This window comes from Sciurus carolinensis, chromosome 14 (genome assembly GCF_902686445.1).
Source record: "Sciurus carolinensis chromosome 14, mSciCar1.2, whole genome shotgun sequence".
Classification (NCBI taxonomy): domain Eukaryota; kingdom Metazoa; phylum Chordata; class Mammalia; order Rodentia; family Sciuridae; genus Sciurus; species Sciurus carolinensis.
In genome coordinates, this window is record NC_062226.1 from 23,361,774 (window position 1) to 23,375,460 (window position 13,687).

At 43.3% G+C, this 13,687-nt stretch overlaps 1 protein-coding gene across 7 annotated transcripts in view; it reads right to left on the bottom strand.

Annotated features, from left to right (window-relative positions):
* Nucleotides 1-442: 442 nt before the first annotated feature.
* Palm2akap2 (PALM2 and AKAP2 fusion) overlaps nucleotides 443-13,687 on the bottom strand; it is a 457,266-nt gene continuing 444,021 nt past the window's right edge. For all 7 annotated transcript variants that reach the window (XM_047523747.1, XM_047523751.1, XM_047523749.1 and 4 more), the window contains one exon: nucleotides 443-4,435. In XM_047523747.1, coding sequence (XP_047379703.1) covers nucleotides 4,337-4,435 — 99 coding nt within the window. In that variant the 3' untranslated portion in view covers nucleotides 443-4,336. The remainder of the gene's footprint in view (nucleotides 4,436-13,687) is intronic.

A 13,687-nucleotide genomic window follows, 5' to 3' on the forward strand; every position in this document is an offset into this window, starting at 1 on the left:
CGCAGTGGGATTATAGAATCCCAATGGAGGCAGGAGGATCACAAGTTCAAGGCCAGCTTCAGCGACTTAGTGAGACCCTGTTTCAAAGTAAAAACTAAAAAGGGCTGGGATGTTGCTTGGTGGTAGGGTGCTTCTGGGTTCATCCCCAGCATTGAGAAAAAAAAAAAAAAAAAGAAAGAAACACAGTGATCCCTTGGTGTCCGTGGGGATTTGTTCCAGGGGTTGCCAAAATCTGTGGATGCCACAGACCACCATGTATATTGAGAAGGGGCTTTGGGGACAGTCTGTTATAGTGGCCTTCCACCAACTAGGATTTTACTTCCCTTGACCCATCTGTGAAGAAACGGATGCTGCCCCACAGAGGCGGGGGCCGATGGCACTGGCATGCCACTCAAGATTAGGCCAGTCTTCCAACCTCCCCTCAGTTAAACAAGTAGCCATCTTTTATAAAAACACAACACACATTGGGTTTTTAATGAGAAAATAACTGTATACTTGCATTGAATGCCTCACAATCACTATAAAACCGAAGCAGGATAATAACATTGAAGTGGTTAACATACACAGGAAAGCCAGATACAGAGTATAATTTTCAAACACAGTATTGCTGCTTTTTTCCCTCCTCCAATAAAAAAAAAGAAAGAAAATGTCATTTGGATAAAGAGCAACACAAAATCAAAATTGGCAGGTCATTGAATGCTAAAAATCCAGGAAATTGGTTCTATAACTAAAACTGGATATAGTCACCATCTCTAATACTTAAAAGGCTATTTTTTTTCAATAGTTTAATTAAATCCATTCTTCAGTTGGAAAAAAATGTCTTCAGCGACAAGAGTCAAACACTGCTGTAGTGTTCCTTGTTATGAGTATATATGTGTGTGTGTGTGTGTGTGTGTGTGTGTGTGCGTGTGTTTATGTGGACACTGATCTATATACTGCTTCTATGTTATTGCCTAGGGTGGGCAGCATGCATGGGTAATTGCATTGTAATCCAAATAGAACTCAACCCGACCTCTGTCACTGACAGACCCTGTTTCCATAATTTCTGGATGAGAGAACCAAGGCGTGTCAGTAGTTAATCGGCTCCAGAAGAAACAACATCTATAAACACTGCAGCAGGGAATATTTTCCGGAAGGCTCTAACATGTGCAGAATCTAAACACTTGTTATGTTGACATTAACAAGCTTGCGTGCTATTTGAGGGTGGGGCCAAGCCTCAGAGGCCTGCTCCCGATGGATTAGGCAGGAATGACTTTTCTCGGGGGTCTGTTCCATCTTGGGGAAGCTACACGGGTTCACGTGGGATCCCAGAGCCTAGCACAGTGCTGTGTCCAAGGCGCAAGTGCGCGGGGTGGGGGTGAGGAGGAATGTTTCTCGAATGAATAAAAATATCAAGAGCACTGAGAAAACCTGGCTCTCCCCAGGGAACCGTAATTTACATTTTAATAGGAATGTAATGGGATTGTCAGTGAGTACAGCAAAGAAACAGCAGTTATCTGGAAGGCAATTTGGGGCAACTAGCAAAAGTTGGAGATGTAGGGGCCATGGTAAAAACAGCTCCATGCCTCGGGGACGAATCACAGAAATTGCATCTATTTCTTCATCTACCCATGGAGCGTGGCCCAAGGGAGCCCAGCTCTAGAGCTCTCTTATTCCGCAGGCAATCAGTGCTTCTTGTTGAATCAGGTCTGCCTTGAAAGCCATTCCGTGAACTGTGTGGCTTCCTGAGCGGTCCTCCCAGCTGCCAGCTCTTCTCCACTGCAGCGGTCACATGGGTACAAGATTCCCTTCCAGACGGAACAAAGGCTTAAGGTAAGTGGTGAGGAAGGTTTCCTCTAGTGAAAAAAGGGGGTGTCAGTCTGCACCATGTCTGTGCTCTCTGGGAGATCCACGTCTGTCCCAACGCATGAAGCATGGTGTATTTTCTGAGCAACCCATAGAAGTAGCCTACTCTCGTCATCCTGACTGCCCCTGTGCTTGGGGCCACTGGTGCTGCTGCCTCCTCTGCTCCTCTCCACAGGTCTCCCTTGGGAACACCCCTCATCATTCGGACCTCAGCCCAGAAATCTGGGGCCTCCAGCTGGAAATTCTTAGACAATGGCGGTCCTCCTTCCTGGAGGCTCCCATTCCACGTGGCAGGACTTCTGATCTTGCACGGATGTCACTTTCCTGGGAGTGCCTGGCTCCACACCAGCCTCTCCCACTAGAACACTCCTAGCAGCAGGGGTCTTATTTGTTCTGTGTCCCAGTGGCCAGCACCTGGCTGAACGTTCAGGAGAATGGACCGTCCCAAGATGGTGCCAACTGCCCACAGTGCAATATTGGCTTCAATCTGCAGAATCTGGCTGCAAATGGCAGGTTCCCCAGGCAGTTTCAAAGGATTTCTGGGGGTTATTGGACAGGTCCATCTTTTTACTTTGTGCCCATCATTTGTGAATAAACTTTCCCTCAAAGTCAACACTAGCAAAGATAAAAAGCAAAGATAATGTGTGTAACACTACATACGAGTTTTGAGGAATCGCTACTTATTAGAAAAACATAGTAGGAGCTTATGACATAACAATATGAAAACAAAAAAGAATTTTAATGAGATCTAATTTAATTATTGCTTTTTAAAAAAAAAAGTTTTAAAACAAAGGAAAAGTAATGAAGGCTGGTTATTTTCTCATGGTCAGAAATAGAACATTTTTCTCATCCAGAAATTTAGGGCGCCCAGTTATTGAATGCCCTTATCATATTGCTTTAAATGACAGAAAGAGTAAAGCTGGCATCCTCTAGAGTATACTAAGCATGAATCCAAAGCATGAGAATAAATAGGATATGTTCCTAAATGTCAAATTACAAAACTACTCAAAACTCTGCAATTGTGATTCATGCAAATACCATGTTAGGTCAATTTAATATTACAAATACTGCATCAGCTCGGTGCCTTTATATCCCTTTTCATAAAAAAGAAATTCTCACTCACTCCTGATGCTGGCAAACAGCTTTGGAGGAAATAACTGTACACCCAGGTGTCGTGATCAATCAAATTTTAACACACACACACACACACACACTCGTGAACATACACTCATTACACAAACACACAAAGGTGTACACACACGCACACCCCATCATCTTTAGGATTTGTAGCTGATTCCAAGCCTGCACTTAAATTCCTATTCTATATTTTTCTCTTTATCATCCTGAAAAGCACTTGGCCAAAAAATAATCTTTCAATTCCTTCTCTTCTCACTCTCCCTCCTCCCTCTTTCTCTCCCTATCTTCAGTGACTTGAATGTATTCTTTCTATTGACCCCAAACATTCTTCCTTCTTCCTACTACTTCTAAGGCTCACTGTATAATACAAAATAGTTATAAACACTTTTTATTTCTTGCCATCTACCTCTCTAAGGCAGAGTTTGCCCTTTTTTAATTTTTTTCAATTATTGCCATCTAAAAATACCCCTACCATCTTGATCCAAGCTGTTCAATGTGTACAGATTTTATTCGTTTATAGTCCCCTATCCCATCATAAAAATAGTTGTTGCCCACTAAATATAGTTTCCATGTGAAGAAACGTAATTGTGAAAATGTGTTCTTCTAAACTACAGATCAGTCAAGAGTATAAGCAGACAAGATCCTAAAGCTAAAATAATCCATTTGGTTTGGCTTTCTCCCCCACCTTTCTCAACCTCCTAGTGTAGAAGAGATTGCATCTGCAACATGAAGATATATTATTGTCTTAAAAATATGGATTTTATGCATTGCAATCATTAATTGCTCCCAATTAAAAATAATTAAATGTAAGAGAAATATTATCATAACTGCCTCTTTGGGGCAACTACGGAGAGAAACACCATTCGTAGTATGGCTGCTGGAGAAAATGGCGTCAGCCCAACACCTTGGATGCTGTGAGCAAGGGGTGGGAAGCCAGAGCAGAGAAATACCCTGGGCCCCACAGATGGCACCAGCCTGGGCCCTACTGCTGGCTAATGGCCTTATTATCACAGTCCGTCCTCATCACCCGCCAAGGCTGGTCAGAGTTCTGCCCTCGGCACATGTGTTGATTTGCTTGTAATGTCTTTGTCTTTTGGATCCATTGTGGACTGGTCCAAATCCAGAGGCTTCTTTGAGTCACAAAGCTCTTCTGACTCCTGGGTCTCAGAATTTGATGGGTGGACTTCCTTTTCATTTTATTCTTCATCAGTGTGTGTTGCAGTTTCTGGTCTACATAAGGATTGCTGAGTCTGTATGCACTCTAATAAATAGTCCATCAAAATGCTTTGATGTGATCATTTCTTGGTTTCTTGGTATCCCAAGCACCAAAGAAGTTTCCTGGGCTGAAGGAAGTTTATTCATTGTCTTCTTCCTCCTGGTTGGCATAGATCCCTGCCTCCCAGCGCAAGGCCAATGCACTCTTCCTTCGATTAACCCGTGTGGCCTCAAGGACCTGAAGGGAAAGGGAAAAAAATTACTCAGGATTCATGGATGCTAATTATGTACACAAACCAACTTCTTATTCTTTCCTCCATTCTCTCCAACAACAGTGTCAACATGAATGGAAAGCAATGAAATATCTGGTACTGCTAGGGGTAGAGAGGACAGGGAGGAGAGACTGGAACTGCGCCATTCAACATGGTGGCCACTGTGCGCACACGGCTAACAAGCACTTGAGACACATAGCTGAGAAAATAAAAATTTAATTTTAACTTACTTAAGCCTGAATAGCCCCTTTGGCTAGTGACTATCATATTGGACAGTACAAGGACAGATCCTCTTAAGTCTCTTCCTAAACAAGCAGATCAGAAAGTAATTCCTAACTATTGGACCAGTGCGGATTCAAGCCCAGCTTTGTGGATTTATGTAAGCTAGGATCATATCTATTATCACAACAATCTACTCTGGCATAATTAAACACAAAGAGTCAGTAAAATATAGCTTGTTGGGTCAATAAAAAGCAATATCAGCATTTTGATGAAACTTCAGGACCAGGTGTACTAATAAAATCAAAGGTGACAACATCAAGGACAAGTACTTGCCACTACTGAGGTAGGTCCTCCTTCCCTCCTGTTCACTAGCATAATCTGTAAACTCCCGCGTGGAAGACTTTAGCCAAAATGTTCTAGCTCTAGTCTGATTAAGATGAGGTCCAGAAAAATGGCATTAGGTGGCCAACACATAGGTTGTAAAAGCAAGTAAAAGCAAGCCCAATCGTGCCAGCCAATTACTCTGGCATTAGCTTAGGTGCAGAGTTTCTGATTTAAAAAAAAAAAGGTAAAGTAGAGCCAATACTGGTCGGTTTTCCAAACTGCAATGAAGGCTTGATTATTCTAAAAATAATCATTTAAGCAAGGGACACTGATGTTGGCAACTCCAGAGAAGCAGGGAGATACAGGTTACAGGCAGGGCTGGGAGAACAGGCATAAGCAGATTCTGGGTAGACTTAAGATCTGGGGGTCCATCTCAACCTGCTTCTCTGCGTCTTTGTCAAATGTACGAACTAGCTGGAGCTTTGATGTGCTTTCCTCTGCAAAGCCCTTCCAAGTCCCCCCAGCAGGGAGAGCTGGGATGCACTCATTCAGCATTCATTCTGCTGAATGAATGATGTGCTCTTAAGCACGAAAGCCATGTCATAAAGTATCCCATTTATTAATATCTAAGAAAAAGAAATGAGAGGAAATAATACTTCCAGATCTGGTAGAGTCTAAGTAGTGCATTTTTCTGGCCAACATGTGATAACATGGAACTGAAACAGAACTGGACTGGACCTGCGAGACCTGGCCCTGTTCCCAGTTTTGTTCATTGGTATTCATCTTGTTATTTCGAATTTGTTTATCCATAAAATGGGAACTGCATCTGTGCTACTTTGCAGGCTTTCTCAGGAGGTCATGGTGGACTCTGGAGCCCAGGCAGGTCTAGGTTTAAATCCTAGTGACTGTGTGACCTTAAAAAGTCACCTCTGTACCTCAGTGTCCCCATGTAAGTAGAAATCATAAAACAGTTGACCTGAGGAATAAATGAGGCAATGTGTGAAAGACAGTTTAGCATAGTTCCATGTGAACAGCAAGTTCTCAAACAATAACTATGTCTATATCATGTGAAAGGATCTGCAAACTACGAAGTGGAATATAACACAAAGTGTCTGTATAAGGAGCTCTGGGTTGTGTAAAATGGTCAAGTGTTTGCCTTTCGGACTGCTATACAAGCTGAGAGGTTTACACAAAAGCTGGAAATAAATCAGAAGAGTTCCCAGCCTTTTCAGAGGTTCCTGTCTTGTCATTTAAACCCTAGTTTAATATTCCATCAACTTGAGCAGATTTGGCTTGCTGTGTTCTTCAGGAACTCATGCTATAATCTGTCTGCCTATCCACCTTACAGGTATTTACTGAGATCCTACCAGTCGTCGTCAGGCAGTGTGTTGCATATTGGGGACAGAACAGTTCCTTTCCTCATGGAGCTTAGTTAAAAGGGAAAAAAAAAAAAAAAAAAGTGATGGGCAGAAAAATAATAGTCCTAATTATGGGAACATTTAGCAGAGTTTGGGTTTGAACACTTACTGGTCAAGAGCCCAAACTTACATCAGTAATGAGTGCTCCTTTGTTAATTCATTTCTCTTAACGCCTATGACCACTTGACATGATCTGAATTTCTGATGAAATGTAAACTTCCTGGTAATAGCATAGACAAGACAATAAACGAAATGCCAATGAAATAGTTGTGACCTCAGCATAAAGCTATCTTTGGGTTCATAGTGCTTATGATCCAGGACTGTGTTGGAGTGAAGCCATCCTACAATTGGTCTTTGAAGATTCGAAAGCCAAGCTCTTAGGGAAGGTATGGATGAGCACTTGTTCCTTAATTAAAATTCAGATGTACGTGTGTTTATGTACACATGTGTACATGTGTGTAAATCTCTAGCAAATTTAGTGCTATTACTTCGATTACTGCCTATTAACTAAAGTCCATGCCTTTCTTTTCTGGGCTAAAAGCACATGTCTCTAGGACTGTACTCATCATACACACTTACATCACAAGCAACAAGTACTGGAAACCAGTTACTGTTCTAATCCTCAGGACAATTCTATGAGATTCATGCCATCACAGCTCCCATTTTACATGAGGAGACTGAAGCACAGGGAGGTTAAGTAACTTGCCCGGTGTTGCCCGGTCAGTTGGAGGAAAAGCCAAGTTTTGAACCAGCAAACTCTGGGTGCAGAGCTGATGCTCAAAGCCACCAGGTTATGTGGTTGTGAGAACCTGGAGGGAGAAGCATTGGAAAAGAGCAACAAACACACTCCACAGATATGAAGAGAAGAAAATATAAAAACTAAAAACTAACAAATATAAAAGAATAACAAGACCTGGTTTAAGTTTTTTTCCCAAAAATTAATTAAAATTCAGGATGATGGGGGGGAAATCAATTCTCTCTGAGCAATCCTCCAATATTCTTTTTGTCTTTGTGTTGTGTAGCACACTGCTTAACTTCAATAGCAATCAGCATAGACAATTTTCTTTTGGGGGAGGAGGTGAAGTAAAAGATATGCTAATGAGTTGCCCCAATTATATTAATAGTTTTTCTTCTTATTCTCTTTTCAATAAAAATTATACTGGGTCCCATTCTATCTTCTTTGGTTATATTTGACCGGATTTTCAGTGTTCTAAACTATACTGACTGAAACAGGAGATGAGGTTAGGGGTTAAGTTCTAAATTGCCATTCCCTAGGTAAGAATCACAACTGCACAATGAGGAAGGAACATGGAATGGTATTCTCTCAGCATTCATTTTGTTATGAACAAAAATTGCAAATAATTGACAACCCAAATCTATAGTTAAACATAATCATTTTACTAATAATGAGATATTTAGATATATATACATACATACATGTGTGTACGTGTGTATATATATATACACACGTACACACATGTAATGCCATAGGTTTGGCCTGACTGATTTGAAGAGTGATTTGCAATATTTAGAGAATGCAAGTACGTAAGAGCCCTATACCCAGTTCTCCTACTAGGATAATTGTTCCACAGGTGCGTAGAGTGACATGTAATAACATTCTGCAAAGCATTGTTTATAATGCCAAACAAAAACCAAAACTGGAAACAACCTGCATTTCCATCAATATGAGAGTGAATAAATAGTAATATATTCATTCAATGGAATACTATACAGCAGTTATACCCGATGTGCTAGAGCCACAGGTATTAACACGGGCATATCTAAAACCAATGCAGACAGAAGAGTCAGCAGCAGAAGCTACCACAGTGTGACTTACCACATACAGCCAGTTCAAAAACATGCAAAAAATAGGACACTGTTTAGGTGGACATACATATGTAGTATAAAGGCATGCATGGAAATGAACACCAGTGCCAAAAACAGGTACCTCCCAGGAGAGAAAAGGTGTGACAGAGACTGAGCAATCGGAACTGGGAGAGGAACCAAGAGGGCTTGAGTTGTATTTGCGACCTTAACTTCTTTCAAAAACATTAAGCAAACACTATGACATAAGAATGAGCAAAGTTGGAGAAGTGGGTTTTCTTATCTTATTACATTTTATGATTGGGGACTTTGTGTGCTGGCTACATGACATCAGGAACTTTGTTTTGCTGACACACAGAACAGTGCCTGGCACGTGATAGAGCCTTAATAAGCTGTGATCCGGTGAGCAAATAATGACTCATTCTATAATTCTGTATATTTGAAATACTTCCTTTAAAATAAAAAACAGTACAGAAATAAAATATGAAAATACTGTGCTTCCTCATAACGACAAAGAAAAACATGGAAAAATTTAAAAAAACTAACAAAAGAAAAACGTTGTGCTTTCTCATAGTACACATATTGAAATCTGTGGAAGCTGGAGGGGAAAGGAGGCCACCTTTGAGGAGGTCAATGTTTTAAAGAAACGCTTCCAAAACAAAAATATAAGTTTAAAGATTGGAAGGATGGGAGGATGGGGATGATTCAGATTTGGAATAACTCATCCTAAATCCATGGAATGGAGGAGATCTCCGGATTTGTGTTGAGGTTAGAAGGACCCGTTGGAATCAACAGCTTAACCCAAGTGACTTGCATTATTTTCTGACCAGACCAGAATGGATTTGCTACGAATGCCTAAGGAAACTGAAAGAAGCCAAGCAGCCCATCCGTTGCACCCTCTAGTTCCAACGTCTTCCAGGTCCACGGGCGGGCACCGTCTTCTCCAGTCCCACCACACTGCACAGCACAGCACAGCACGGCACGGCGAATCATCGCAGCATGGACTCCGGCACTGTGAGGCAGTCGCCAAGTTCAGAAGCAGCAGGAGGAAATCCACGTGGAGACAAGCCATTTCTTGCCATTCTCATTTAACACACCAGGAAACGGCAAACCACAACAGCATGCACCTGGATCGAGCATGCACTGAGACCAAGACAGACAAGTTGAAAAGTACCTCAGAGGTCACCTTGCAAGACAGTAACTTAGAGGTGTACTGGCAGAAAGGGAAAAGACCAGGGTTAGTACACAGCAGACACACTCACAGAACTCTCCCCGGCTGGGAACCCGCACCATGCCAGGGGCGGCAGGAGGGGAAGTCACTTCAGGAGGCCGTCACGTACCCACACCAAGACTGGCTTCATCTGATATTCGTTTATTTCAGAGTCTGTATCTCTTGGAGCAAGTAGATACCCTGTTATCCTTTAATAAAAATATCAGATAAGCCACGCTTTGTTAATTCAAGATGTTGCCTTCGTTTTCTGCACTTTGAATTAACAGGATTCCTTCTCCTCTGGCAGCTGCCCGCAAGGCCCTGGGCAGCCATTTTGGATTTGCCAGACTCTGGAGCCAGACTCCAGACTCCTTCTGGAGGCTTCTCTGAACCTTGAGGTTGACTCAAGCAACGACCCTAATCATAGACAGAAGCTGGTTGGAGTTTATTTGTGTGGAGACAGATTCTCTTAAACTGATCTGAGGAGGGCACTGCCATGGGTGACCACGTACATGGCCACCCTCAGCAGAACCCTGGAGGTCTGCATAAGATCCCTGGAATGGGGTGCTCCTTGGATAATCAGGATGATTACTTAGAATTAAAATGAGCACTGCGATACTAACATAATCTTAGTTTTTAAAGAAGACTAAAAGTCCTCTGTAAGAACCCACAGAGGGGTAAGGGGTGTAGATCCAACTATGGGATCCAACTATTGGTCTAAAGGACCAATGTGGGACAGCCCCTTCCAGAATTGTGACAATGACCCTGCATTTACAATGACCTTGCATCTGAGGAGTTGACTGGTTTGGGGTACTGGTACTCACAGACTTAGAACACCTGAGTCTATGGGCTCACGTGTGTGAGCATCAATTGTTTCTTACATGTAATGCTTAAAAATTACAGTTCCTAAGTGATCAGGCTAATGCTTGGGAGACGGAGTTTTGAGCTCTCCTCTCCTTTGTACCTTCCCTGTGGTGTGAGAGCCCAAGAAAGAGATGGGCAACAGAAAGCGTCCTGGGTTGTGGTTGGGCTTCCTCTACAGCCTGAGGAAGGACAGAGAACTGGGGCAGATGGGCTTCCTTTACCCACTGGTGACAGTATGGTCACATCTCTCAGTGTTGTGTCCTCATCTAGAGGGAAATGTGAGATAGGAATTCCTGAGACGCAGGAAGTGCCAGCCCCCAGTTGAGCTATGTCAAATAGCCCAGGGAACTGATGAGACTTTCTCTTATTCAGAGACAGGCAAGGGTGGTTGGAAGACCTTTCAATAACAGTGTCAGGGAGAGGGGAGGGAAGGTGGGGAAGGGAGGGAGGACTTTCCTGTAGATCCTATGTTAGAGGTAAAGATGGGACTGAGCACACAGGAGGCTATGAGCTGGATCAGGCCAGCCTCCCTTCATCTGGAAAAGGGGGAGAAATCTACCAACATGTTCAGGAGCACCAATGACTCAATGAGTCCTCATCTTCATCTTCTTAGGCTCAGGTCAGGTTGTGGGCACAAATGGCCAGAAGAAATACTATTTATCTAAATGCAGTCATGCAACTCATAATGGACTCATGAATCAGTTTCCTGAAGGGCTTCTTGAGGCCTGAAGGAAAGCAACCCAAACAGCTCATCATTTGTGCCCTCCAGATCTACAGTGGGCATGGTCTTCTCCATCCCCACCTCCAGATGGCTCCTTTGCAAGGCACCAAGAAGCCCTCGAGGAGACTATGACTCAGCAGTCCATTATGAGTTGCATGACTGACCAGAGATGGCGTCAGACCCACGTAAGGGGGCATTTCCAATAAGATAGCAATTCCAGATAACAGAAACCCAATTAAAGTAGGATGGCTACATCTGAGTGCACTGCAAAATTACCAAGTTAAAGGAGCGAATGATTAAAGGGGGTGAATGTGGGGCGGTGGCCTCTCAGAGGAAACAGGGTCTTTTTCTAAAACATAGAAAGGCCCTGTGTCAGCTGGTAGATAGCCCTGGGTGTGCGGGTGGCCATAGCAAACCTCCTTCCTCAAAAAATTAGCTGAGGACTCCCCTAATGAGTGGGCTGAGGCCTTAAGCATAGAGACATCCACTGGTGTCCACGCAGAACAAGGAAGCCTGTCCAGGTGGCGAGGACTTTGACCACAAAGGGAGCGCCTTGTTCAACATTAAGTGTGGCCCTCTGGGGACAGCATTTTGGGAAATGTTCCTGTGTCACTGACCTTTTTCACTGGCCATCTGCAAAAGGAGTAGATTCCCTGAGCCAGGGGCCTCCTGGCCTGTCCTGTGTACTTTTTCATAACTGGGAAAACTGGAGAGAGCAGTGCCTGTGCTATGGACAGCTCCACACACTGTCACTGCTCTGATGTGATTAGGGGCACACTGGACCTGTTTTAATGGCAAGGACCAGTTTTTCTCAGTTCTGTTGGCAGAACTCTCAGGAAAACTGCAGGCCTGGTTCATGCGGGCTCCTTCTCTTTCTTCTGTCCGTCACGCTCATTGATATCAATGTGTCTGATGTGTCTCACCAGAGACACATCCCGGTTACCTGTCATTTTTGTTTTGTTTTGTTTTTTGTTTTGAGGTCTGCGTTCTGCTTGGGAAGCACAGCAAGTAAGAATTCTTTTTATTCAATATATAAACAACTTGCTACTTTCTAGGCTTGGGTTTTGATCCTGGTGGAGAATCCACAGGATCCTTAAAACAGGGTTTCTAATTTCTGAAAGGGCAAGCAGAAATGTTGCCCAACAAGAAGGGCTTGTTGGGAGGAAATGTTGGCTGGTGAGGTGCCAAGGCAGATGCTGTCCTGCACTGGTTGACACTGGGGACACCAGAGTGAGCCATGTGAGGTTCCTAGAAGGTGCAGAATCTGCAAAGCCATTTTGCCCTGCTAACAGTGTATGAGCATGGAGCAGGAGAACAGAATTAGTTTACCTTTAGAAGAACTGCCCTTAGCTTCTAGGGATAGGGAAGCCAGCTACCAAGCAACCCACCTGCTCTCTGTTATTATCCTTCTCATATAAGAGACAATAAAAGAAAAATGGAGAAGGGACCACACATCAGCCAGGGGGAAAAGGAAGTTTGTTCCTTCCTACAGGCAAACTTCAACACATTTTCTAGTGACTGACAGAGATATAATAGGAAAGATCCCCTAAACTGGAAGGGCTAGAAGACAGGCTAAGAGGTGGCTCTGAAATTTAGTCTGGCTGAAAATCATGTAATTGCTTTAGAAGCAATCATGAGAGTGTGTGTGTATTTTTTTTTTTTTTTTTTTTTTAAGATTGAATCTCTGAAAAGAGGAGACATTGGATTGGATTAATTTTGTCCTGTTCTTAAGAATTTTCAAAAACACACTTGGTTCAATTGTAATGTCAATTCTATTTCAAAACACTGGGCCTTAATCCAAGACCTGGCAATAGCAACAGCTTGATTAGTTAGTAGATTTCTTCCTTATCTGATGTGTTGATTTACTTGGGCAAAGAAGAGACAGGAAGGACTGGGAATATAGCTCAGTTGGTAGAGTGCTTGCCTTGTGTGCACAAGGCCCTGGGTTCAATCCCCAGCACCACAGGGAAAAAAAAAATAGAGAAGGAAGCTGCCTTGTCACTGTGTAAGGGAAGAGCAATCAGAATATTAAAATGATGCCTCCAGACTTTCCCTTTGGCATTCATTAATGCCAAGGGAAATCCAACCTGGTTGGCATTCATGAGGTGGCTGCCTGAGCGTCACAGCAGGTATAAAGGAGGCTTCAGCCCTCTGCCTATGAAATGACTGAGAACTGGCTCTTCCCTTCTGTGTAGTGTTTCTTTTCTAATATCTACACTCCAACAAGATAAGCACACACGAGTTAACGCAGAGTGTGCTTAGAAAACATTTGAATGGGTTGCCACTAAGAGGGTCTACTTGTTCTTTCCTGTCCGCATTGTAACGTGAGGGACCCACTCAACTAACCTGCACCAAAGCTGCTGCCGTCTGTTCTAGACACACTTATCACACCACCCTTCAAAACAGCCACAGGCAACCAAAAACACCTAAGTGTGAACTCTGTACCAAAACTGGGGATGCAAAGAAGGGCCGGCTAAAGAGACTTAGTGGGCAGGAAATGCCCCACAGGCTCAGGAAGGAGCTGCTGCCAACACCACAGTGAAGCCCCACAGAGATGTCCTCAGCAGACACCGAGGGCCAGGCCCCAACCCGTTGTGAAATTCAAAGAACAGACCACAAGCCCCCATGTCTGTGT